General features: G+C 32.7%; 3 protein-coding genes and 1 pseudogene across 3 annotated transcripts; 2 read left to right on the top strand and 2 right to left on the bottom strand.

Annotated features, from left to right (window-relative positions):
- Positions 1–763: 763 nt before the first annotated feature.
- On the top strand, positions 764–4,082 carry LOC107945558 (palmitoyl-protein thioesterase 1). The gene is made up of 12 exons (XM_016879611.2): positions 764–1,084; positions 1,752–1,836; positions 2,104–2,155; positions 2,246–2,266; positions 2,359–2,412; positions 2,519–2,569; positions 2,869–2,931; positions 3,008–3,073; positions 3,177–3,215; positions 3,304–3,426; positions 3,503–3,595; positions 3,683–4,082. The coding sequence occupies exons 1-12, from the start codon at positions 985–987 to the stop codon at positions 3,953–3,955; spliced, it is 1,020 nt and encodes a 339-aa protein (XP_016735100.2). The 5' UTR covers positions 764–984; the 3' UTR covers positions 3,956–4,082.
- Positions 4,083–4,314: 232 nt separating this feature from the next.
- Positions 4,315–7,645, bottom strand: LOC107942103 (protein ARABIDILLO 1-like; annotated as a pseudogene).
- A 9,612-nt stretch (positions 7,646–17,257) lies between these two features.
- LOC107945557 (actin-related protein 2/3 complex subunit 5A) lies at positions 17,258–19,329 on the top strand. The gene is made up of 4 exons (XM_041106631.1): positions 17,258–17,438; positions 17,517–17,589; positions 17,697–17,797; positions 18,838–19,329. The coding sequence occupies exons 1-4, from the start codon at positions 17,338–17,340 to the stop codon at positions 18,971–18,973; spliced, it is 411 nt and encodes a 136-aa protein (XP_040962565.1). The 5' UTR covers positions 17,258–17,337; the 3' UTR covers positions 18,974–19,329.
- A 1,176-nt stretch (positions 19,330–20,505) lies between these two features.
- Positions 20,506–23,233, bottom strand: LOC107945556 (homeobox-leucine zipper protein HAT3). Its single transcript, XM_016879609.2, has 4 exons — positions 22,952–23,233; positions 22,048–22,370; positions 21,683–21,762; positions 20,506–21,164 (listed from the first exon to the last, which is right to left on the bottom strand). The coding sequence occupies exons 1-4, from the start codon at positions 23,103–23,105 to the stop codon at positions 20,846–20,848; spliced, it is 876 nt and encodes a 291-aa protein (XP_016735098.1). The 5' UTR covers positions 23,106–23,233; the 3' UTR covers positions 20,506–20,845.
- Between the last annotated feature and the right edge of the window lie 1,064 nt (positions 23,234–24,297).

Genomic DNA, 24,297 nt, shown 5'->3' with positions numbered 1-24,297 from the left:
CTTTGAGAGTGTAGAGTTTGTTTGAAGAATCCGTAAAATAACGTAATTTCAGAAGGGCGGGAATGTTAGGTAAAGATAAATAAGGTGGTTGTGGGGATTGGTTAGGAGGTTGAGGGAACGGACTCAAGAAACTTTGTTGAGGGTGGACTGCCATTAGTTACGATTGGCGAGGTCTTCAAGTGAGGCAAGCTTGTAGTCTAGGTCATTGAGAGATCCAAATTGGTTCATTAAAAAGATGATGGATGATAAGGGTTTGTAATTGTAGGGTGAGAATATGCGAAACAAGTTTTATTTTGGTTTAAGCTTTTGCTTTTCTTTTTTCATAAATACAAAAAAGTTTTAACAAATAGAAAATATAGAAAAATTACGTTAAAAGAAATAGAGGAGGGAGAAAAACAAAGGGAGCAAAAGAAAATGAAAAATAAATAAAAAAATAAAAGTTAAAAGAACATAAAAGAAAAAATTAAATTACTCAAAATGAAAAAAATATGACGGCCAATTGTATAATTTAACCTAAAATTTTTGTTTGAAATGATGATTTAATGTGTCACGTCAGCTTATCGTTATGCCGTCAACAGTAATTAACGGCTCAGTAACTAAAATGTTACAACACAAGAACGTAAGTGACTAAAACATAACATTTTAAACATAAATAACTAAAATATAATCTGAAATAAATAAAAGTGACTATTTTAATAATTTACCAATCTCTTACTGAACTTATTCTTTTAGCTGTATTTGAGAGAAGGCAGCAAGTAGTTGGCTCATTTGTCTTGGGTCTGTCAAAATTAGTTTTTTTTTTTTTCCCTTATAGCTTTTTATAGCCATTTTTGTTTCAAAATTTCATCCTTTTATAATTTTGTTCTTATCCTTCCACTTTGAACCTCAAAATCTCAAACCCCCAGAAGCAGATCTTTGTTGGGTTATTTGCAAAAACCCGATGCTACTCTAAAGTAAGCAACTTTATTTCTAATTTCACCAGCAATGGCCTCTCGTTTGCAGTCAACTACTTTATTATTCATCTTCTTCATTACATTGATTCTTATCCCAACTAGACACGCTATTCCCTTCATCGTATTGCACGGTAATGTTCTTGTCTTTGTAATATTAATTGCCTGTTGGGTTTGAATTAATCAAAGTTTCTCACTTTGACTTGTTATGTTGGGTCAATTTTTAATTTCCATGGAATTTGGAACTATGTTTTTGGAGAAACCAGTGAACTGCAATGACTGTTTGCTTGGTGGGATCATTGAAACCTGTCATATGCTATGAAGCTCCATTAGTAATTGCAGAACATGGTGATAAACAAAATAGAGTCGGTAAAAAAATTGCTCATGTACGTTTAGATTAAAAAGCAAATTGATTTTTCTCTTAAAAATTATAGATGAAATTTTTGATGGAAATGACTAATTTGGTCTTGAATCTAAGATATATGGATTAATTTGTGCATTTTTTGAGTAAAGGGGTAAAATGTGATCTCACTCTTAATACAGTGGTCTCTATGATGCTTTTGCCAAATAGAGTCTCATGGTGTATTTGTGAGCTAAAATTTATCTTAAATATGCAATGTAGTATTAAAATTTTCAGGCTATGTAGTAGTCTGGTTCTGATTCTACTTCTAGTACAGGCTTCTTGAACAAATTTCATGGATTTTAATCTGTAAAAATGTTCCTTTAAGATATATAATGAACTCGATTTTATTGGATTTTTTTCTTACTATGTTATTCACTACTAATACGTTTTTATGGCAGGCATTGGTGATAAATGCAGTAACCGAGGAATCTCCGAGTTTACCGAGGTTTTAAGCGACTGGTCTAAATCTCAAGGCTACTGTGTGTATGATTTTCTTCCCATTTTTCTTTTATTTTGGTACTAAAAGCTTGCATTAGCTAGTTGCATCAAGAACAAGAAATGAAATTTGCTCGAGCATATTCTTGGACTCCTCACCTATTTTAGCAAACTTATGCAGCTATTTTAGTTATTGATGCTTGAACTTTTCAGTATGCGTGTAGCACCTTCTTCATACGTGTTTGTTTGTGTTTGTAAATTTGTTCTTATGGTCGTGTTATCCCCCGGATCTGACATACTTTTCCTTTGTAATAGTGAAATTGGAGATGGATCCTGGGATTCATGGACAATGCCCCTTTCAGAACAGGTGACATATTAAATTGAGTTCGAAATTTCTCATCACTTGCAGTCCTATAGTAGTCGTATAACTCTGACCTATCTTACGTTTTTCTTGCAGACATCGATTGTTTGTGAGAAGGTCGTAAAACCATTTGGTAACATGTATCACTATGCTGTACTATACTTGAAGTTTTAATTTGTTTCTGAATGGAACTTCTTTCGAACTTGCAGGTGAAAAAAATGAGCGAACTTAGCAACGGTTACAACATAGTTGGACTCTCTCAGGTGACTAATATGAGTTGAAGCTTGCTTATTTCTATAATTTTAAACTTGTTCTATGCGTGCACGTGCTCACAAACGTTCACTAACATACTCGCAAACTTTTACTCAGGGTAACTTGATTGGTCGAGGGGTTATTGAATTTTGTGATGGAGGACCCCCTGTAAGAGCTTATTCACAAAAACATTTATACTGCATTTCATTTAGGTAAAAGTACCATAGAGGCCTTTGTACTAAGAGTTGGATTGCATTTAACTCTTAGTATAGGGGCCTCCATGGTCCTTTTACCTTTCATTTAATATTTTGTTTAGCCAATTAATTCTGCTTGAATTGGCAGTTGGAAATCGAATCCTTTCAACTCGGCTTTTTTTGCATGCTTTTACTTCTCCTGTGTTTTTCTCTTGTTACACTGTTTCCATATATTTTGTCTTAAAACCGAAATTGAACTTAATTTTATGTCAGGTCAAGAATTTCATATCATTGGGAGGACCCCATGCTGGTACTGCATCAATTCCATTTTGCGGAGTAAGTGCCCGTATTCTGGTTTTAATTGTTTTAGACTATTAACGAAATCCGGTCTGATGTGCCCTTCTTTTGGCAGTCTGCTGTGATATGCATACTGCTTGATAGCTTAATCAAGTTCGGAATCTATAGTGACTATCTCCAGGTATAAGGTTCTTTTATACCCTTCAGCATATTTTTTGTATTTTGTTTCTATATCTAAACAAAAATTTAATACCGTCTAGAATTCATGCCATCGATAATTACAGGAACACTTGGCTCCCAGTGGTTATCTTAAAATTCCAACAGTGAGTAACCTTTGACCCTTTAAATTTAGACAAGTACAGCTACGCTTCTCTGACTCTCCAGATTTGATGTTCTTTTTCCGTTCACCAGGACATGTCGGACTATCTTAAAGGATGTAGATTCCTCCCGGAACTCAACAATGAAATCAATGGTATGAGAAATTCTACTTACAAGGAACGGCTTGCAAGTTTACAGAATCTGGTGCTTATAATGGTAAGTTGAAATATCCACTTGGCTCTACGACTTTTGAACAATGTCATCACGTTAATCTCTTCCAAGTTTGGACCAGTTTGAGGACGATACGGTTTTGATACCAAAAGAAACAGCCTGGTTCGGTTATTTTCCAGACGGGGCTTTCGAACCTGTATTGCCTGTACAAGAGGTAAACATATACGTAACTGTTATATAAGCAAATTAAAACTAAAACCTTTTGTTTCGGTATTGTCCGGATTTGTTTGCTTTTCTGCAGACCAAGCTCTATAAGGAAGATTGGATCGGTTTGAAAACTTTGGATGAAGCTGGAAAAGTTAAATTCGTAAATGTCTCGGGTAATCACCTACAAATCTCGACAAGCGACATGAAGAAGTACATGGTACCATATTTGGAGGACCAAACACTTGCATCAACAAGGCAGACACCGACAGAAGCTTCATCGTATCAATGGATTTCAAAAGTCGGGCACTTTTTTAAAGACTTAATTGGTCTGAGCGAAGATCAACCTTTGCTGCATATTGTGTACTAAAACTGTAACTTTCTTGGGGTACAATCCACGTTATTATTGGTTTTAAGCCACTATTATTACCATATATGTGAAAGATTTTGACGTTCTTATCATTTTATGATTATGATAATAATGACTTTCGTACAAATCCGTACTTTGATGCTTCGGCACTCCATTGAAACCGACCTTAACATCTTCACTTATTTATTTGCGGAACTAATTGGTCCGAACGAGCATCTCAATGTTTATATTTGAAACCTAAAACCAGACTTTAAACAACCAAATGCGAGACAATAAACATGTTCTCGAAAATACTAACATTAGTGACTTGAAAAGATCTGTATAGTCGATGAAAGCCTCAGCTAATCTTAATTGGGTTCCTAAACCAGATAGAGGGTTTCTTGCTGATGGTACTCGAGGTTCCTAAGTACAATTTTAGCAAAGATTTTAACCTCGACGGGTTCGTTGGCTGATGCAGCTGCGGCACGCAAAACCTTTACCGCTCCAGCATCTAGCATCAAGCTAGCATGGTAAACAGCATTTCGACCCTGAGGATCAGTGAACTGCAATTACGGAATACAATTATCGGTGTAAGCTCAGATAAAAGAATTTTGCAAACAGGATACTTCATCGATCCATAGGCATAAATTACCTGGAGTAGAGAAAATGCAGCAAATGCCTTGAGTATTGAAGAGGAACTTTGTAGCATGGCGATAAATCTTCCGATTTCAGCCTCACTAATCAACATAAAAGTTATGTTATTGCAGAGAGATCAACTAAGAGTCACACGCAGACACGACACGAAAGAATCAGGGTGAAAGGTAAAGAAACCTGCATCTCAGAAGCCCGGTTTCTAGAATATAAGCTCTTTCGATTGCTTGATCTAATGCTGCCCGAGATGATGAAACAACAGCAGCTGCAAATGCTTGTGGATCGGAGAACGTAAGAATAAAAGCTTCAATATGCTTCAAAGCTGTTGTTCTCGCCTCATCTAAGCTCACACTCTTTGAAGTGTTTTCCGATGATGTCCCCGTTGGTGCAAGCTCGTTGTTTCCGCTAAAATTATCATAGGAAACAAATTATCATCAAGCCAGTTCGGGCTGTTATTCCTATAGAACACACACAAGATATTTACCTCCCATAGCAGATGTATGCTAGGGCCAAAGCAGCCATGAAACTAGCCTTCCTCGATTCAGATCAAGAACAAAGACGAGCAAGTACAGGGATCCCACCTTCTTCGACTATCTGAAAAACATTACTATGATCGAAAGCAAGGTTCCAAAGAGCCCCTGCAGCAACTTCATGAACATCCTGAAAACAAAAAGCATAATTGAAGATGCCACTTTTGGTCTAAAATAGATTATGCAATTAGCTGCAAGGAATGCATACATGAGAATCTGAGTGTGCAAACACGATCAAGGGCGGAATACCTCCTTCTCGTCCGATAGCAATGCTACAAAAGACCCAAATACGAGAAGCCTGTTAGTGTTCCATGGCATCAATATATTTACATAAACGTAACAAAAAAATAGATCTTATTACGAGTTAGCTTTCGACATTGACAATCCCCAAAGAGCTCCAGCCACCATCCCTTGAAGACATTGACTAGCATTTAAAGAAGATTGGGCAAGAGTAACCTACATAAAAGCAAAAGAAGAAAAAAAGACAGTATCTTTACGATGTGCTTGCTTCTAAAAACCTTAGGGGCTAAAGAAGATAAAATATCATACCAATGCCTCGACACCACCGGCTGCTGCAATGGCTTCTCGGTTTACGTTGGTCAATGACAAATGCCACAATGCACCAGCAGCTACTTGCCTGTTTCAATCAGCAAATATCACAATGCACCAGTAGCTACTTTTCAGGCAGAGCATCAAAAAAATGATTTTGTTTTACCTAACACCTTCATGGGGAGAACATGTAAGTTGAATTAGCGCTTCGAGAGCACCAGCTTCTCGAGCATTAGGACCATTTCTAACACTGTGAGCAGCCAAATTCACTAAGCCGCGAGTAGCCTAGCATATTTAGACACGAAATCAGTCATTAATTGTACAAGGTTCCCTCTTAATTGTGAAAGTGATGGTACCTGTTCTTGTACACCGCGGAACTTGCAGTTATTGATGAGCGTTGCCAGCGACTGTACGCCACCTGCAATGGCGATTTCCGTGCTATATTTCTTATTAGCTGCTAAATTTGCTAAGGCACCAGCGGAACATTCCTGTAACATACACAAACCAAACAATGATCCAACATAGTACACGAAAACATAATACATCGTGTACGTAGACAACATACAAGGACTCCATCTGCGTCTGAGGACCATTCCGATATAATGTCAACTAAAGTTCTGATTCCACCAGCTTCAGTAATTGCAGCCTTGTGCTCTTCCCCAACGGAAAGGTTCCATAGCCCGCCGGTTGCCGCCTCAGAGACCTGCCTGTTCTTAGACCGAGCCAACTCTATAAAGATACCGATCCCTCCCTCATCAGAAACAGTTTTTGCAGCATTCGGATCGGCAGATAAATTCGATATAGCCTTTGTAGCAGCAGATTGAATCCCTTCCTGCCATGATTTTGCTAGATCAAGAAGAAGAGGAACCCCACCATTTTTCACAACGGCTTCGGCTTTTCCAGGATCTATAATGGCATTTCCCTCATTGGCGAAAATACAAGTAGCAAGTCCGGAGGCTGCCATTTCTTGAACATCCTCTTGTGAGCACTGTAATAAGCTGAGGAACAATGCTACACCTTGCTTGAGCCAGAAGTAATCAAGATTTTGCGGACTACTCTTAGCGATACGTAAAAGAGTGTGAGATAGTATCCATTTGAGCCATGTCATGATCTCGTTGGAACACCCCCAATCCGAAAACACATTCCTTATATCCGAAAATAGGCCAAGCAACAATTTGCCTTCGGTTTTAACGGTGTTAACGGTAATGTCTTGTTCGAGAACAGGACAATTCAAAACCCATAAAACCTTTAAACTCCGGGATGACGATAACAACATCGAAACAGCGGCGGAACTGATTTCAGTTCTCGAAACATCCAATCCGATCAATTCAGGCAGCTTGCACCAAACATGTGAAACAACATCCCATTTCATATTAGACGTCCCTGCAACAGATAGGAACCGAACAGATAAAACATGTCCTAATGCTACCCCATCAACATTTAAGCAATCAATGAACCCAATGTCAACCAAATTGGGACAATAATTAGCCAATGCATTGATTGAATCGGCGAGAACATCCTTTATACCAGACAACCGAAGTTGTTTCAGTTTCGGACAGTAAAATGCTATTGCTTTTATAGAACCACTGGTGACCTTGTCGTCCGGTCCGACCTGAATACATCGTAAATCCTTATGTCGAGAAACGAGCATGGTTAGAGTATCGTCGGTTATGGAATCGCCGCTTATGTCACGCAAATTCATAGCATTAAGATGATTTATTGCATCAGCAGATTCTGCCCCACGGAACCGAACCTGTTGAAGGTTAACACATCTAGGAGAAAGGGAAACAGCCATTGTAATGTTAAATTTATAACCACGAAGATCTAATGAAGTCCATAAACACTTAGAAGCACCCACAATTCTCCATGCCTTACATGTTGCAGACAAGTTTGCCCTGTCATGGTAATTCAATAACGAAAACAACTGAATCATAGCATCATCAGGCAAGCTTGTCCAGTCCACAAATCCATTGTCTTTCATTGCCACCTTGCGCCACACACTATGATTCTTGAAAACCATAAACAAGCATAGATAGATAGAGAGAGAGAGAGAGAGAGAGAGAGACAAAGTGATAATGGGGAAAATTGTAATGAAAATATGAGTTAAGATGTAAGGATTAACACTGACGAAGCAAAAACCAGAAATATAATTTAATGATTTGGCTCTGTATTATATATGGAATTTCATTAAGGAGGAAGAAGATTATTAGTATCTTTTCTAATTAATGTTTTCTTATATAAGTTAAATGTAAAAAATAAAAAGGTTAAAATATTATGTTTGTCCCTGTAGTTGTATAGTATTTGAGATATGGTCTCTATATTTTAAAAGTTCAAAATTCAATCCTCCTACTTTTTTCAATGTAAAAACTTTGTCTAATCATTATCGTTGTTAATACTTTCTGTCAAAATTTTAATGACTAGACTAATATTTTTAAATGAAAAAATAGGATAACTTAATTTTTAATTTTTCAAGTATAGAGATTAAATATCAAATTTTATCAAAATATAGAGATAAACAACATATCTTAATCAAATAAAAAGCTAGAATAAGATAATCAAATGTATATAATTTGTTTAATATATGTGAAAGATGAAAAAAGTAATTTGGGTTAATATACTATTTAGTACTTAAATTTGATTTCAATGTTCAATTTGATACTTGAGCCTTTTTTTATGTTAATTTGGTACTTGGGTTTTTTCAATATGATATTTTTACGTTTTTTTAGTCCTAATTAAGTACTCGAGTTTGGTACTTGGGTTTTTGTTTTTACCAAAGCGCATATGTTAAATATTTATTAGGTTACATGATATTGTTTGACCAAGGAACCAAACTGAATATTGAAATCAAACTCAAGTACCAAATTGAAATTAAAAATTAAAAAACCAAATTTAAATATCAAAATGGTATATATATATATATGTAAGTAAATCTTTGATTTCCCAAAATAAATAAGATTTTGAAAAGGAGTAAAAGAAGAAATTAATAAAGTTTATTGTCTTTGGAATTATTTTGAAGAAGTTTATTCAATTTAATTGAATTGTTTTTTAAGTTCTAAATACAAACAATAGATATTTAAACATAATCAGATTAATAATTGTAATGTATTATAAAGCATAATCAGATTACTAATCGTAACATATTTAGAGCGAAATTAGAATAACTTAAAAGAAAAGTTACATATGATAGAACTTAAGTTGAAATAGATATAAAAAATATTTATACATAATTTACAATGATAAAACTCGAACTTGAAATATTAAATATTCAAAATCCAAACTTTAATAACTCTGTCAAAGCATCATTAACAACCTAATCGAATTGTTACATACCACTAAAAATGATAATAAAAATATGATAATTATTCTATACGCCATGAGCGAAATAAAAAAAAAAGCCCCGCGAATAGATTTAGAATGCTATCATGTAAGCAAGGGCATAGTTAGGGAACAAGTAGAGACCTCGGTTTTTTGGTTGAATAGTATAATTAATTTTTTAGTGCCTCTCTAATATAAATAGTTTAATTTGAATTTTTTAACTTTTTTAAAATTGAAAATTTATCATTTTGGTGCTCTCAAAAGTTAAGAATTCAATTTAAACCATTTTTAATACACAATTTTAGCTTTAGCTATCCTTTTTTTTTTAAATTTTATTTCGACCTCTTTCACGTAATTCCTAATTTTACCCTTACATGGAAGCATGGTAAACCTGTTTGTACAGTTTTTTTCCACTTCATTGTATACAAAGATTAATGTATTATCTGGCATCTAAGTTTTTTTCCCCAATTTGGTATCCGTGTTTGACGTCACGGTTCAATTTGACACCTAGACCAAATGACATCATGTGGCACAATTAATGTTTGATGCCATATGTTTGCTCCAATAAAAAAAAAGAGTTAGGACAAAAAAAAAACTTAGATACCAATTTGAACGTTGAAGCCAAATTCAAGTACAAATTTAGGATAAAGAAACCTCAAGCATCAAAATGAAAAAATTCAAGTACCAAATTGAACATTGAAGCTAAACTCAAGTACCAAATTGAGACAAAAAAAACTTAAGTACTAAATTAAACATTGAAACCAAACATAAGTACCAAATTAGTATATTTACCCTACTCTAAAGTAATTAGTGTAATGAATAATAATGTCAAGAAATAAATATTAATTATTATTTGATACGCGCGTACCAGAGCTCTGTTTTACACGCGTTTCATTAACTGCGAATTTCCAATTTACGTCAGTTTCAATTTAAATTCAAAACTCCCGCCATATCTAAAAACCCCCCACGTCGGTCTCCAACTTCCCTTCAATCCAAACAAGTCCCAAACCATGTCCTGCCACTTCAGTAACACTCTACTTGGATTCATCAACTTCTTAACATTCCTATTCTCCATCCCGATCATCATACTGGGCGTTTTGGTAACCAAGAGCGGCGTAACGGAATGCGGCTTATCTTCCGATAAATCCCGGATCGGCATCGGGGTCGCGATCATGATGGTCTCTCTGGCTGGCTTCGGAACTTAAGATGGCTACTCTGGATCTACCTCGCTGTTATACTGATTTTAATCCTCCTCGGCCTTGGATTTTCCGGTTTTTCATATGCTGTGAGTAGGAAAGGGACCGCTGAAAGTCTCCCCGGAAAAGGACACAAAGAATATAAGCTTGAAAAATATTCTATTGTAATTCAAAAGGCAATCAATGAAACCCAGAATTGGAATGATATCAAATCATGTATTGTTGATTCCAAGATTTGCAGCAGTTATGAAAACAAGTATCACAATGACATCATCCAAATGTTTTTCAAAGAGCGATTGAATCCTATTCAGGTATCCTATAATTACCATTTCATATGATTCTTACCTTTTCTCCATCGCTTTGGTTTTATCTCTTAATTCCATTCAACATGGTGAAGAAAGTGATTTATATTATATTATTTTTATATTTTATAATCATCGAAGCAACTTTGATTCACTCAGTTCAATTTAATCAATTTTCTCAATTAAAATCAAATCAACTGATTAAATTATTTGCTCTTTTCTTAAAATTCAGGATGATGAAAAAAAAGTCAAATGCACCCCGGTTTTTTTAAAACCGGATTTTGGATGAACCGAATCATGTTTTTTTAATCAGGAATTAAAATCGAATTTAAATGTAATTTGTAACATTTATCTCTATATATTTATTAAAACCCCCTTATATGAGCTTTATAACTATAATTTTATAAAAAAAAAACTATAATTTTATAATAATTTATAACATATATTTTCGTTAATTTCCCCTCAAAATAATCTATTTTAAAATACTTTTTATATATTTTATTATAATCTATTACTTGTATACTGTGTTTATTTAATTTTGTAAAAATAGTATATTATAAAGTATTATTTAAAAATTTGAGACGTGTTTTGGATGCATACATATAAAAGTCAGGGTCAAATGGGTAAAAGGTCATTTCATTTCGTTCTCATTCGAGGTCGTATCTAAATTAAAATTATCATATATGATTTTCTCTTAGATTTATTTTGAATTTAAGTCCACCTTACACAAGAGCAAATCTAACTTTTATTAGGTAGCCGAAATTAAATTATAATTTATTTTAGAGATCAAAATATAATTTTATCATTTATTGATTTATAATTTGATCATTTTTGAAGGAATTAAGTAGAATATTTTATTTTTAAGGGGTCAAAATATAATTTTATCATATATTAACTTATATTTATATATATTTATAGAATAGAATTAGATTTGATAAAAAAAAGTGAGAATGTTTGAGTAAAATTATATGTCCAGAAAATAGGTTTGGACAAAAAAATAAGGTCTGTTCTCTAAATGGGTCAGGCCTCGAGTAAGCTTTTTTTATCTGGACTCGGCCTGTCCCGAATTTGTAAAAAAAAACTGTTGTTGTTTTGCAATTGTTTTATTGTTATTTTGTCATTATATTGTTATTATATTGTTGTTATTGTTTAGATATTGTATAACTCTTGTTTTATTATTAATTTTGTTATTATTTTAGAGACATTTGTTCGTTAAGTTGTACTTATCTTGGTGTTATTTAAGTACAAAGATTTTTTTAAAATTTATTTTTAATTTGTTAGAAAATATTTATTTTAATGTTTATAATGTATTTGATATTTGATATTCATTTAAATTATTTTTATATAAAAAATAATATACAAAATTTGAATATGACCGAACCAAACCGAGTCCAAATTCTAACATTTTTATCTAGAGAGACTTAGAGAAAATTTTAAATCTACCTTTTAAATTGGGGTTGAAACTAAAAAACGGATAAAAGATTATGCATTCCCTCGGCCATATGAACTCTAAATAATCCTAAACGCACACACCCATATTTCCATCATTTTTGAAGGTAATAAATTACAAAAATTTTCATTTTTGGATTCGTCTCTTGCATGCAATTTGTTCCAACATATTATAAATTTCAAAACAATCATGCTTTGTTCAAAAATAATTCGTGATTAAATGATTCATTGCAGTCCCGGTGCTGTAAACTACCGGACGAGTGCGCTTTTACGTATAGAGGTCTGACGAACTGGACGAAGGAGAGCGGAGTTTTCGACAATCCCGATTGCAAAACATGGGAAAACGATCCCAAAGTGTTGTGTTTTAATTGCAAATCATGCAAGGCGGGTGTGGCAGATAATTTGAAGCAGTCGTTAAAGAAAAAGGCGACCGTCAATATCGTCTTCCTTCTTCTCCTCACCATCGTATTTTGTGTATGTATTTGCGCTTTTTGAAACAACGGCAAAGACGATGCTTATGGTGCTTAAACAGTGTCTAAAGTTGCCGTTTTGTGTGTAATTTTGCGTGTTAAGTTGGATTTGTTTGTAGTAATTCTATTATTAGTTTTGGTTAATTAACAATAAGGTGATACAAAGGATGTTTGATTTTTGAAACTATTTTGAGATTTTAAAAAAAACATATAAATGGATGAAGTTTCTTTTTTAATATTTCTGAATTTTGGTTATATTATTATAATTTTTATTTATAAAATTAAGATATGATTGTTTTTATTATTTATAGTTTATTTTTTAAAAAATTTATAAAATTTACTAGATTTAATTTCCTATAAATAATATAATCTATTTAATCTAGTATCAATTCCAATCCAGCTCAATAAAAACAATAAAACATTGTTAAATTTTTTTTTCATAATAAATATTAAAATAAACTATCTAAATAGAGGTTAATAAAACACGGGTACTCACAAATTATTTAAATTCCATTTAAAAAATATTTGAATTTAATTTGATAATTATTTAGCCAAGTTTGAGATTGAATAGTTCTAGTTATCAATCAAGTTGAATTTGATTGAGGTTAAACTTTTTAGAATCAAAACTAAGTTAATATAATGTATAAATGTTAAAGTTACTATTATGTCAATTTTAAAAGTTACCACATTTAGGGGTGACCAAAATTTAATTTGGCTCGAAAAAAATTGAATTTTTAATTAACTCAATTTTTTTCAAATTTTGAGTTCGAATCGAGTTGAATTTTCGAATTCAAATAACTTAAATAATTCGAATAAGCTAAATATCAAATCATTCTACTCCTCTTCATCCAACCCCCGAACACTTTTACTTTTCCCAAATAAATTTACTTCCTTCTAAACTCTAAAAACTTTTTTCCTTTTACTTTTCCCAAAACTTTTATTTCTCTCCAAACCCCCAAAAATATATTCCTTTTACTTTTTTCTCAAAATTTTTATTTTCCCAAACCCTCAATCTTTTTTTGAATTTATGCTTACTATTTATATTATTGAATTAAATTTCACATTTTTTATTATTTATATTATTAAACTATTTAATAATGTTGAACCTTTATCAATTTTTGTTAAAATTGAATTATTGATGATGACATAAAATATTCGTGTTAAAATTTTCTGTCAGTATCAATTTGCCACTTTGTCTTTAAAATAACTTTTATTAAAAAGATATTTTTTTACCTTTAATAGATTGTTTTAATTTCAAAATACGATGTGAGAAGAATTAGAAGATAATTGAAGTAACTAAGCAAACAAATAAGCTATTCTGTAAATTAAAGATTAATAAATAAATTATAAGGAGATGAAAGTTAATAACAAATTTAATTACAGTGGGAAAATTTGATTACGATGAGTGACAGTGGCTATAAGGATCCAAAGTTATTTTTTAAATTTAACTTGAAAAAATATATTCGATTTGAATTTCATCTCACTCGACTCGATTTGAGAAATTTTCAAATCAAGTTAAGATGATAAACTAGGATTCATCAATTCGATTAACTGAAAATTTTTCATTCCATTCGATTCTGTAACAGCCCGATTTTGGGTCTAGATGGAACAGTGGTTTTTGGACGACAAATCCGACGAGGAAAAAAAATGTAATGGCCTGAATTTTCAGAGGTGTCGGAACGGTGATTCGAGATCACTAAATTCGAAAAATGAGTAGAAAATATTATTAATTTAGTGAGTATAAGTTAAATGTGAAGTTAGGAAAATTTTTGAAATAGTGAATAGTGCACTAGAAATAAATATTAAAATAATTAGAATAAAAAAATAGGGTATCGAGACCTCGGAGATTTTAAATCGAGCCATAAATATTTTTATAAATATTTATGGAGTGTTAAAAAGTTAGTATTAAAGTTTCGTTAAGAAATTTTAAAGTTCCGATAATTAATTGAACAAAAAGGACTAAATTGTAACAAATGAAAAATTATGGAAAATGATTAAATAGCTTAAATGATAAAAGGAAGAGGGCTTTAAAGGCAAATAGACCCAAGGTCTATTTGTGCTGGACGGCAAAGGCATGAAATCAACAACTAAGTAAGGAGAATTAATGGCAAAATTGGAATATTGCAAAATTTACTTAATAAAGTTAGGACCAAAGTGGAATTATCTAGATTTCTCTTTATTTTTCTGCATGCTCATCAGCAAAAACACCATATAAGGGTTTCCTTAAGCTGGTTCTTCCTATTTTTACTGCAAGTAAGTTCAATTCTTGATTATTTCTTGAAATTTTGGTGTTTTTGTGACTTTTACAACTAGGCCCACTTGTTGAATTCATTAGTTTTTGATTCTATGAAAGAAGTTGAAAGTTTCTATGAATATGTGCTGGAATTATATGATGATTTAGCATGGAATTAGAGCTTTAAACTATTCATATGCTGATTTTATTGAAAGAATTGAATAGAAAGTGAATGTTTGGGACCTAATAGTAAAAGAGTTTGAAGATAGAGTTATATGTGAAAATTTTGAATTTCAATAGTTGTGAAACAACTTATAATGTCTAGGTAAAGTATTAATTGAGAAAATTAGATTAATTGAGGGGTTAATTGAGAAAGGACCGAATTGTATAAACTGTGAAATTTGGGGCAAAATGGAAATCAACATTTTGCACTAGAGCAGTTTTGGACAGCAGCAGTAGTATAACTTTGAAAAATCACCAAAAATTGTGGGAATTGAATTAGAGGGTGAATAAAATATTAAATTAAATCTTATTGAGTCTAGTTTCTCATAGAAGAAACGGTGTAAGCAATAGAATTGTAAATCATGAGATATAATAAATTTTGTGAGACAATGTCAGAATGATTTGGGGTTCCCCTGTTCTGACTTTGGAAAATCATAAAAAATTGAAAAAAAAATTATGAGTTATAATTTATATGCTTAGAATACTTAATGAGTCTATTTTCAAAGTAAATAAACGTAAACATCATCCAAATTCTGTAAAATTAGATAATTCATTTTTAGTGAAGAGTGGTCGAAACTGTCAGACAGCGAAACAGGGGAAACTTTAAAGAATAAACTGTACTATTTGGCTAAACAAAAAATTCTGAAAATTTTATGGTAAGAAGGTATGTGAGTCTAGTTTCAGGGAAAATTAACGGATCTTAATTTTGAGCTTTGTAGCTCCAGATAAAAATAATTTAATGACTCTGACTCGGATAAACAGGTTTGAATATACATGTGAGTGAATAGTGAAATTATAGCTAATGTTGTTTAAGTGTGTTATACACATTAAGGATGTGGAATGGAGAGGAGGAGGAGGAAAATTGGGAAATATATGAATGATTTGTGTATAATTGGTCATATGCTTGATTATAATTGATAAACGATGAAATAGAAATGATGCTTATATTTGTGCATTATTGGTCATGGTTTAAGCTCATGTGTGAAAATAAAGTTTCATAGTATGTGTGTATGGTATTTTCGGTATATGATTTGGCATGAAATAATGTCATGAATGGTTTATGAATTAACACATGTTGGTAAGCCTGATACATGAATAAATGTTGTGCTCATCCATGCTTATAATGCTTATGCTATATGTGTATTTGGCTAACATATTTGGTGTATATGCTTAGGCTTTGGCCAAGTAGTGGCTAGATTATGCCTCGTTAAATTTATAAGTTATGCATTGAAATGATTTATCGTGTGGTTAGTTGCAAAAAGGGTTATGTTTAAATACACTAGTTTGCAACTATGGTTGAATGATATGCTTATATCTTGTGTGATGTGCACAGAAACAAGTGTGGAAAGATAATGAAATAGTAAGTTCATATGGCTGAAATTTAATGGTTAAATGTTAATTTCATGAATTATATAATGTATGATGAAATGTATTTAGTGTTGAAATGAGAGTAAAATAAAAATGCGAAAATCGAACAAATGATCAAATTAAGTGGAACACCGGATTTGAGTACTTCTGATCAAAAGATAAAGTGATAAGTGGTAGCTTTAGCTACACTTATCTGATCTAGTGACAAAGTGATAAGTGGTAGCCTTAGCTACACTTATCTGATCAGGGACAAGTGATAAGTGATCATACGTAAGACCATAGTTATACTATGGCAAAGTCAAAGTGAAGTACTCAATTTTCCGTAACCGTTCCCTAATTTGATTAAGGATGGTAAGTGACAAATGGGCCCAAATGAATTAAAGTAAATGGATAAGTGGTAGTGTATTTATACCAGGATGATGTTGTTATTTAAGCTAGAGTGATATTTTCATTGCAAAATTGAGAATTTCATAAATGTGTTATTGAATGGTATAATCGATAAACGTTGAGTTAAATGGTAAATACGTATTAGTGTTGAACTTAATGTCATCGAATTGTACGTGAATTAAATGGAAATAGTGAATTGATTTAATTTGTGAGCATGAGAAGTTGCGAATTGAATGAAATGGAAATGAAACATTGAATTGCATGAGTATGTATCAGGTCTCGTAGGCCCTAATTATTATGATTATAATATTTTGAGGATATATTGTGAAAAGTTATAGAAGCATGTTAATTATTTTGAAAGTTTTAATTTAGATGAAATTTTATAACTCGGTTAAATACGTTTACAAGTGTATGTGTTTTGGTAATGCCTCGTACCCTATTCCGGTGTTGGATACGGGTAAGGGGTGTTACAGATTCAATCGAATGCTCACCCCTAGATACATCATCTTCCCACAAGCAGGTGATTAAAAAAATCGAATAGTTTGATGATCATTTTATAATTTTTTATAATTAGATGACCAAAAAATAAATTTAGTAATTGTTGGTTGACTAACAGTGGAGTTTAACCATTTACTTTCGGGTAGAAAGTCTAAAACGGCGCTGTTTAGGAGGGCAAAAAGGCTTTTTTCCTAGAACTCTGATTTTGGATCCGAGGAGCTAGTGAATTAGCGATGATGGCAGGAGCTGAGAAATTCGTGGAAGCTGATAATGCGGAAGCCATAATAACAAGAATCGAGCACAAATCCAGGAAGATCGAGAGCTTACTTAAACAGTAAGTTTTTTTAATCCAATTAAAATCTCTTTTGAAAAGAACCCTTAATTAATTGAAATTAATTTCTTCCTATGTCAGGAATAAGCCCGTTGAAGCTCTTAAAACTGCGCTCGAGGGATCTTCTCATATGATACGTGACGAGCGATGCAAGGTTTTGGACCCGAAAAAAATGTTCAATTTCTTTTTATTCAATTATATAAAGCATTAAGCATTTCTTCTTCTTCTTTTCTTTTTAATTTTGGATTTGGGGATTTGCAGTCAGCGAATTGGATAGTTGTGCATAGAGCGCTAATGGCTATAAAAGATGTCGAAGGAATGTTCTCTTCTTTGGATCCTGAGTACTATGATATTCTTATGAAGTGAGGGTTTTTTTTTTTTTTTTGGTATTCCTTGTTTTGATTGTATTGTATCTCAAAATTAGAAAATTTAAATAGGGCGAGCTAGTTTTATTCTCAATTATGCATATTATAATGATCTCTTCCTAATAGATTATTTTATATTTCATGTTTGTAGCTTTATGTTATTGTCATTCTTATTGCTGATAATATGAGTCCAATTTCATACCCTTTAGAGCTGAATTTTCATAGTTGGTGCTGGTGTTATGGTTTTTAACATTTTTACTGTAATTGTTCTGATAAGAAGTTTGATAGGGAACAATGTTACTTGGTCTTGGTTTATTACAGATATAACAGTTTATTGGATTTAAGGTCTTCTTTCTGTAAGAGTTTGGTCTTTGTTCCGAACTCGGAGTATTGGTGACAGGATATCTTAAATTGGCTAGAATGGTAGGAACCTGAGGTTGAAAAAGAAAATCAGATTTGAATTCTGCAGAATACTTTTTGAGTTCCTGATCAATAGTTACCTTTAGAGGACCATAGGAGATAGTTGATATTGTAAATATTGGATTATTAAGAACTAATCATTTTTTTTTTTGATAAAAAAAACGACCCTAAGGTCAACCTCATTTTATTGCATCATTAATGACAATATTATGGATTTCCACAGGATAATCCATATTGAAATACAAATTACACTTTTTCTTAATAGCTAAATTACAAAGTAAATCAGCAGCCTTATTACTACAACGGTCGATCCAATTAATTTGGACCGAGTCAAATTTTCTAAAAAAACATATTATCTTTACTACAACTACAGCCTTATTACTAATCATATTCAATATTGCATATTGGTAAAGGTCTAGAAGTTCATTCAGCTGATGACACTTACAAAACTTTATCTTGATTACGGTTTTTAAGTTCCGCTACTGAATATTGCCTAGTGAAATGTTATAGCTCTGGTAAAAGTAAACAATTGCTTTCTTGACAAGTACACGTTCTCAGTATTTGTGTATTTGATACTGCAAAATAATAACAAGCAAGGATTATTGTGTTATTTCCAGGTACTTGTATAGAGGATTGTCGACCGGAGATCGCCCCACATGTGATCAGTGCCTTAGGATCCATGAGAAGCTGACGGAGAGAGCTGGTTTGGGCTGCATACTTCGTTCCCTTGCAGACACTGTGAATACAGTTTGACTCTAATCAGCCCTTCACTTTGGAAAATGTTTTCAAGTGTTGTTGTTCTTAAATCATTGAAGTGCTTTAGAAGCTTTTATGTTACAGCTTTTCTTTCATGATTCGTATTTCCAGATCAGAGTTGCGATCACATGGGTTATATAGTCTCCTATCTGGCTTTTCTACTTGGGGTAATAGGAGGTGTTTAGGTATAGAATCTTATCACCACCTTCCAGTCCCTCTCCCTTTCCCTCCCTCTTTATCTTAATTTGAGAATCTTGTTACCTATGGGTTGCTATGAAATTTGCATGACAAGAGAGATCGAATATGAAACAAAAGACTTCAAAAAGTATAGATAGCTGTAATTGTTAAATTTACTAGACATGAGCATATTTTCTGTTTCTTATTGGTAAAAGTACCATGAAGGCTTTTGTACTAGAAGTCAAATTGTATTTTGCCCCTTTTATCTAAAAAATGGGCAAATTAGTTCATATACGTTAGATCAAGGAGCAAATTGGCAATTTCTATTAAAGTTCCATCCATTTCTACTGGTAAAATGCAATCCAACTCCTAGTACAATGGTTTTTGTGGTACTTTTACCTTTCTTATTTTGTTTCTTTGGTTATATTTTTTGGTTTCTTGCCTATGGATTGCTTGATGTCTAAAAATAGCTTGACAATCAACCAAAAACTTATTTAGAACTCAATAAATCTGAACTTTGAGTAGGTGTAGTTGAGCTGAGGGAGTAGAGATGAGATATAGAGTGGAAACTGTTGTTTCGTAGGGACCAATAATGATAAAAGAGAAGTAGTTGCTCATTGTTGAAACTGAGTGCATTATTGAAGACTTGCTAATGCAGTTATTAGCACATTGAATGCTTTTAAACTTTGTCTCTGTAGGAACTTGAAAATCATCATTAAGTGCCAACCATTTGTCACAGGTTTCTGCTATTTTGCCTATTGAAAAGCTTCTGCCAAATTTCTGTTAACTCTCTTTTACTTTTGGGGCTTAAAGGTGACAATATTGTGTGGTTTACAATTTGAAGTCATAACACGTTAATGCCCTAGGTTTGAAAAATATATGGTTAACTGATGTTTGACATTGATGGCATCCTTTTCGGTAAAAATGTCATAGAAGCATATGTTAAATTAAAGAACAAATTGATCATTTTTATTAAAAGTTTTATCTATTTGTATTGTTAAAAATTGATGTGATTAATAAAATAATTAGACAGTAACATATGATATATCATGTATACCTTATGTTGATTTATGGGATCAATTTGATTTTTAATTTAATGTACAAAAATTGATTTGTACATTTTTTGAATAGATAGCAAAATATAATTTAACTCCCAATATAAAATTCTCCATGGTATTTTTACTTCATCAATTTCCTAGAAATTGATCAAGGGATGCAATGGCAAGAAAAAAAACCATGGTAAGAAATAGCCAAAACCTTAAGTCCTAGCTGTAAAGAGCGCAGTAGGAATCTGATCAAAGTTAACTGGACAACCATTCACATGGATAAAGTGACCAATAAGCTATAAAGAGTGAAACGAAGTCTATCTTTCCCATATAGTTGTTATTCCTTCATTAGAATCTTTAGATATATGAATGCCCCTTTCTACTTTCTCAATTTGCCCCCAACAGATCACAATAATATAAACGAAAGGGATTCAGATTCTTCTGTTATATTTTATATAAATAAATATATAGATATTATCTAAACTCCCAGCTTCCTATTATATAGATAGAAAATTCTGTCACGGGCCCTCCCTTAATACCTTTGTCTTGTCCAAAAAGGGTACAAAGGCTTTTAAGAAAAATTAGTTTCCTAACCAGTCACCCATTTGTTTATATCCTACCCAAAAATATTCTGCCATTTGAGATATTATGATCTAGATGCAGGGGCATTGAAAGGTTGATGAGTAATCGGCATTGCAGCCCAAGGGTTAACAGGCACTGGCTGTTGACGGTCAGGGCTCGTTTGGCAACGCTTCACAGCAGAAGAACCAGGGGCAGCCACACGTTCACAAGACGGGCACATGGTGAGTGTCGTAGGAGGTTTCATGTGCATGTAAAGCTGTGGGGATAGTTTCAGTGCTCTAAGTTCTTGTACTTCCTTATGCAACCTCCGGTTCTCCTCCGTTAGATTCTCGCAACACCTTTTTAGATACTCGCAGTCGACTTCCGTCTGCTTCAACTTTGTCCTGCACCAAACATATTAATGTCCATATGCAGTGTGGGATCATATTCGGATTTTATCGGTCCAAAGCTTTCTATATCCCATAAAAAGTAAAAACCCCTTCCTTCTCATTTAGGGTAAACTATATTTAGTAAATTTATTTTTTAATTATTACTCAAATATTCAATTTTATCTTCTTCTTTTTTAAATCAACCTATCTTTAATGAGCAAATCCACAACTTGAATGAACAAATCTTGCTCCAAACCCAATCACCCTACACAAAATCTAAAGATTTGACGCAACAGCTACTTTGGCTCGGCGTACAACAACTTTAATACCCCCCCCCCCAATAGGGTTTTTTATTATTGTTCATTGAAAAACACCCACAGAATCTCTTGAAAATCTTCTTTAGTTGAAAGTGACAAATCTTAGCCCATATCAAGACATTAATGAGGGTGTTTAAAACTTGTAATAAAAATAAATGCTTAATTGTTCTTTTATTACACCCTAAAAGAAAAGAAAAGGGCAGTTACTTTACTAACCTTGCCCTTCTGTTTTGAAACCAAACCTCCACTTGCCTGGGCTTGAGATTCAATTGCTTAGCCAATGCCAACTTTTGTTTCTGCAATGTCACACAAGACAACCAATTATAATCCCAACATCCCAACAATTTTTTTTTCTTTTCATTTTGGTCATCCAAAAAAAAACAAACCAAGTAACCATTCAATTTTGTCTTTTTTATAGCCCAACTACTTTGGATTTTTAGGTTTTTTTATTATTTTATTTTTACGATAGGTAACAGCTGATAAAAAAGATAAAATTGATTACTTAAATAATTTTTTAATGTTGGATGACCTTTTGCAATCCTTAAAAGACAAAAAATAAACTAACTGAATTTGCCACTAACCGGATTCAGAGTACTATGCTCCTTGAAAGTTTCTTCCAGCACCATGGATTGTTCCTTTGAAAGCCTAAGCTTCTTCCTCGAGGCATCCCCGCCACCAGCATTGCCACCGCCATCTTCGTCATCGCTGGCACGAGAGCAAGAATCTCTCTCGGCCTCGGTTTCATCAGCGACATGATCTCTCTCGTTTTTCTTCCCACTTATGGTGGAAATAGTGCTGTTGGGCGACGACACTCCCCCACCTTCTTCCTCGCAATCGACTGTTGCTGCCGGTGCTCGGTTCACATCGATTCCTCGAAGAAATGATCCTGTATCCATGTGTCCATCTGCATGCATATTGTGAAATCACAACACTCACTTCATTAACGTTAAAATTGAGTCATATACATTTTTGAAGGAACCAAAAAAAACATACAATTTCACCATATTTTTTTAATATAAGAAACGGCGCCAAGCTACTCCCTAGGAACCTTCATGAAAATCGATACTGTGTGTTGCATATAGAACAAGTTACTAGTAACATAAATGCATGAGTTTTTAACGTTAGTGGCAGGCTCTTTGGCTCCATTTAAATGGAAAATTTATGTTTTAGTCCTCTGATAAATAATGGACTTAAAAATTACTATACGGTAAGTTGCACTGCCTTCCCAAAAATGTAAAGATTTTTATTTAGTCCTTTCAGAAGTGATGAAATCATTAGTTAATACAACATAAAATTACACTTTAACCTCATAAAAAATTCTAATTTTTCTTTTATGTATACAATTCACGCACCAAACGCAAGTGATCTTTGCGACTCGAAACAGATCTGAACCTAAAATACAATGTATTCTTCTATATTTAACCAGTTTTTATAATAATAATAATAATAATAATAATAATAATATAGAGGGGACAAAGAACATACCAGAAGACAGACACAGTCGGTTCCAAGTTTTGTTCTGCTGAACATTTTGCAAGGGGTTTGAAGCTAAAAACATGAAATTTAATTTAGAAGAAGGCTGATTCTGACCACAACCCAAGCTCAAACTCAACCCCAAACCATCATCTTTATCACCCATTTCTTCTTCTTACAACCAAATTTCTCAACTTTTTTCTGTTTGGATTCCGAGAAAAAAAAGAAGAAGAAAGAAAGAAAATAGCTTGAGATCTAGCAACCAAGAGACTTGCTTTTGGTTCAGCAAAACTCTGAGGGGATAGGACTATATATACAAACAGAGATTAACAAGAGAGAAAGAGACAGATGGTTATAGAATCAATCATGACTTATGTCAGTGGGCCCCTATTGGCTTCTTTTTTAACCGCAGTTAGATGTTTTGTTTTTAGGAGTTTTTCTTTCTCTTGTTATTAATATTATTAAATTCGGCTTAAATAGTGGTTTTCTTGTTTTTTTGACCGTTGACTAATTGGGACAGGAAAAAAAAACTGCTGCAAAACCTTCCCCAGTCGCTGGTGCCACGTGCTTTGAAAATTATGATGGCAATCATGTGTACAAACCAAACTAAACCAAGTATTCTCTTTATCCTTAGTCAAATTTTGTTTTTTTTGTCTCTTTACTATCATCAAATTTAAAATTTAGTTATTCTACTTTAGCATCAATTTTTGTACTTAAGACCGAATTCAAGCTCGATTAATCTATTTCTATATAATAATGATTCATAATAATTATTAAAATGAAAAGTTTAATTAGGCTCATGAGCCGTTCGAATCAAATATCATGATGTTCAAATTAGCTTGATTAATAGCTCAAGGTGCTCGAGCTTTGGGGCAAAACCAAATTTTGTTTAAGGGGCCAGGATTAAGTTTTATAGTTTTAACAGAGCTAAAATACAATTTTACCATTTTATTGACTTATATCTTTATGGTTTTCAGGACCAAATTAAAATTCTTACATTTTAAAGGTAAACTACAATTTTACCATATATCAACTTAAGATTTTATAAACTTTGTGAGGAGTAAGGCAACAATTTTTCATATTAGGAGGCTAGGGCCCTTGCTTTCCCTCTCTTCGCCCCTACTCGAGCTTAAGCCCAGATCAATAATTACCATACCAAATTTGAATTTTTTTATTGATTGAACTTGAATACCTTATGACTTACGAGGAATAGTGTCTTATTTATATCCTTAGCTAAAAAATATTTTTTTAATAAAAAATCACATTAATATTTTATCAAAACAAATGGTATTATAAAAATAGTGCTCAAAATATGTCAAATTAAAATATAAATACTACATCTTAAATTTTATGATGAT

This window comes from Gossypium hirsutum, chromosome D12 (assembly GCF_007990345.1).
Source record: "Gossypium hirsutum isolate 1008001.06 chromosome D12, Gossypium_hirsutum_v2.1, whole genome shotgun sequence".
Classification (NCBI taxonomy): domain Eukaryota; kingdom Viridiplantae; phylum Streptophyta; class Magnoliopsida; order Malvales; family Malvaceae; genus Gossypium; species Gossypium hirsutum.
Note: the sequence above shows the minus strand (reverse complement) of the source record. Positions and strands in the feature narration are given on the sequence as shown.

Coding starts and splice junctions, on each gene's coding strand:
- LOC107945558 (XM_016879611.2), top strand. CDS start 985: ATGGCCTCTCGTTTGCAGTCAACTACTTTATTATTCATCTTCTTCATT. Junction 2,413..2,518: donor ACATAGTTGGACTCTCTCAG/GTGACTAATATG, acceptor ACTTTTACTCAG/GGTAACTTGATTGGTCGAGG. Junction 3,427..3,502: donor AGAATCTGGTGCTTATAATG/GTAAGTTGAAAT, acceptor AGTTTGGACCAG/TTTGAGGACGATACGGTTTT.
- LOC107945557 (XM_041106631.1), top strand. CDS start 17,338: ATGATGGCAGGAGCTGAGAAATTCGTGGAAGCTGATAATGCGGAAGCC. Junction 17,439..17,516: donor ATCGAGAGCTTACTTAAACA/GTAAGTTTTTTT, acceptor TTCCTATGTCAG/GAATAAGCCCGTTGAAGCTC. Junction 17,798..18,837: donor TACTATGATATTCTTATGAA/GTGAGGGTTTTT, acceptor TGTTATTTCCAG/GTACTTGTATAGAGGATTGT.
- LOC107945556 (XM_016879609.2), bottom strand. CDS start 23,105: ATGGGTGATAAAGATGATGGTTTGGGGTTGAGTTTGAGCTTGGGTTGT. Junction 21,763..22,047: donor AGCATAGTACTCTGAATCCG/GTTAGTGGCAAA, acceptor GTGACATTGCAG/AAACAAAAGTTGGCATTGGC. Junction 21,165..21,682: donor TTTCAAAACAGAAGGGCAAG/GTTAGTAAAGTA, acceptor TGTTTGGTGCAG/GACAAAGTTGAAGCAGACGG.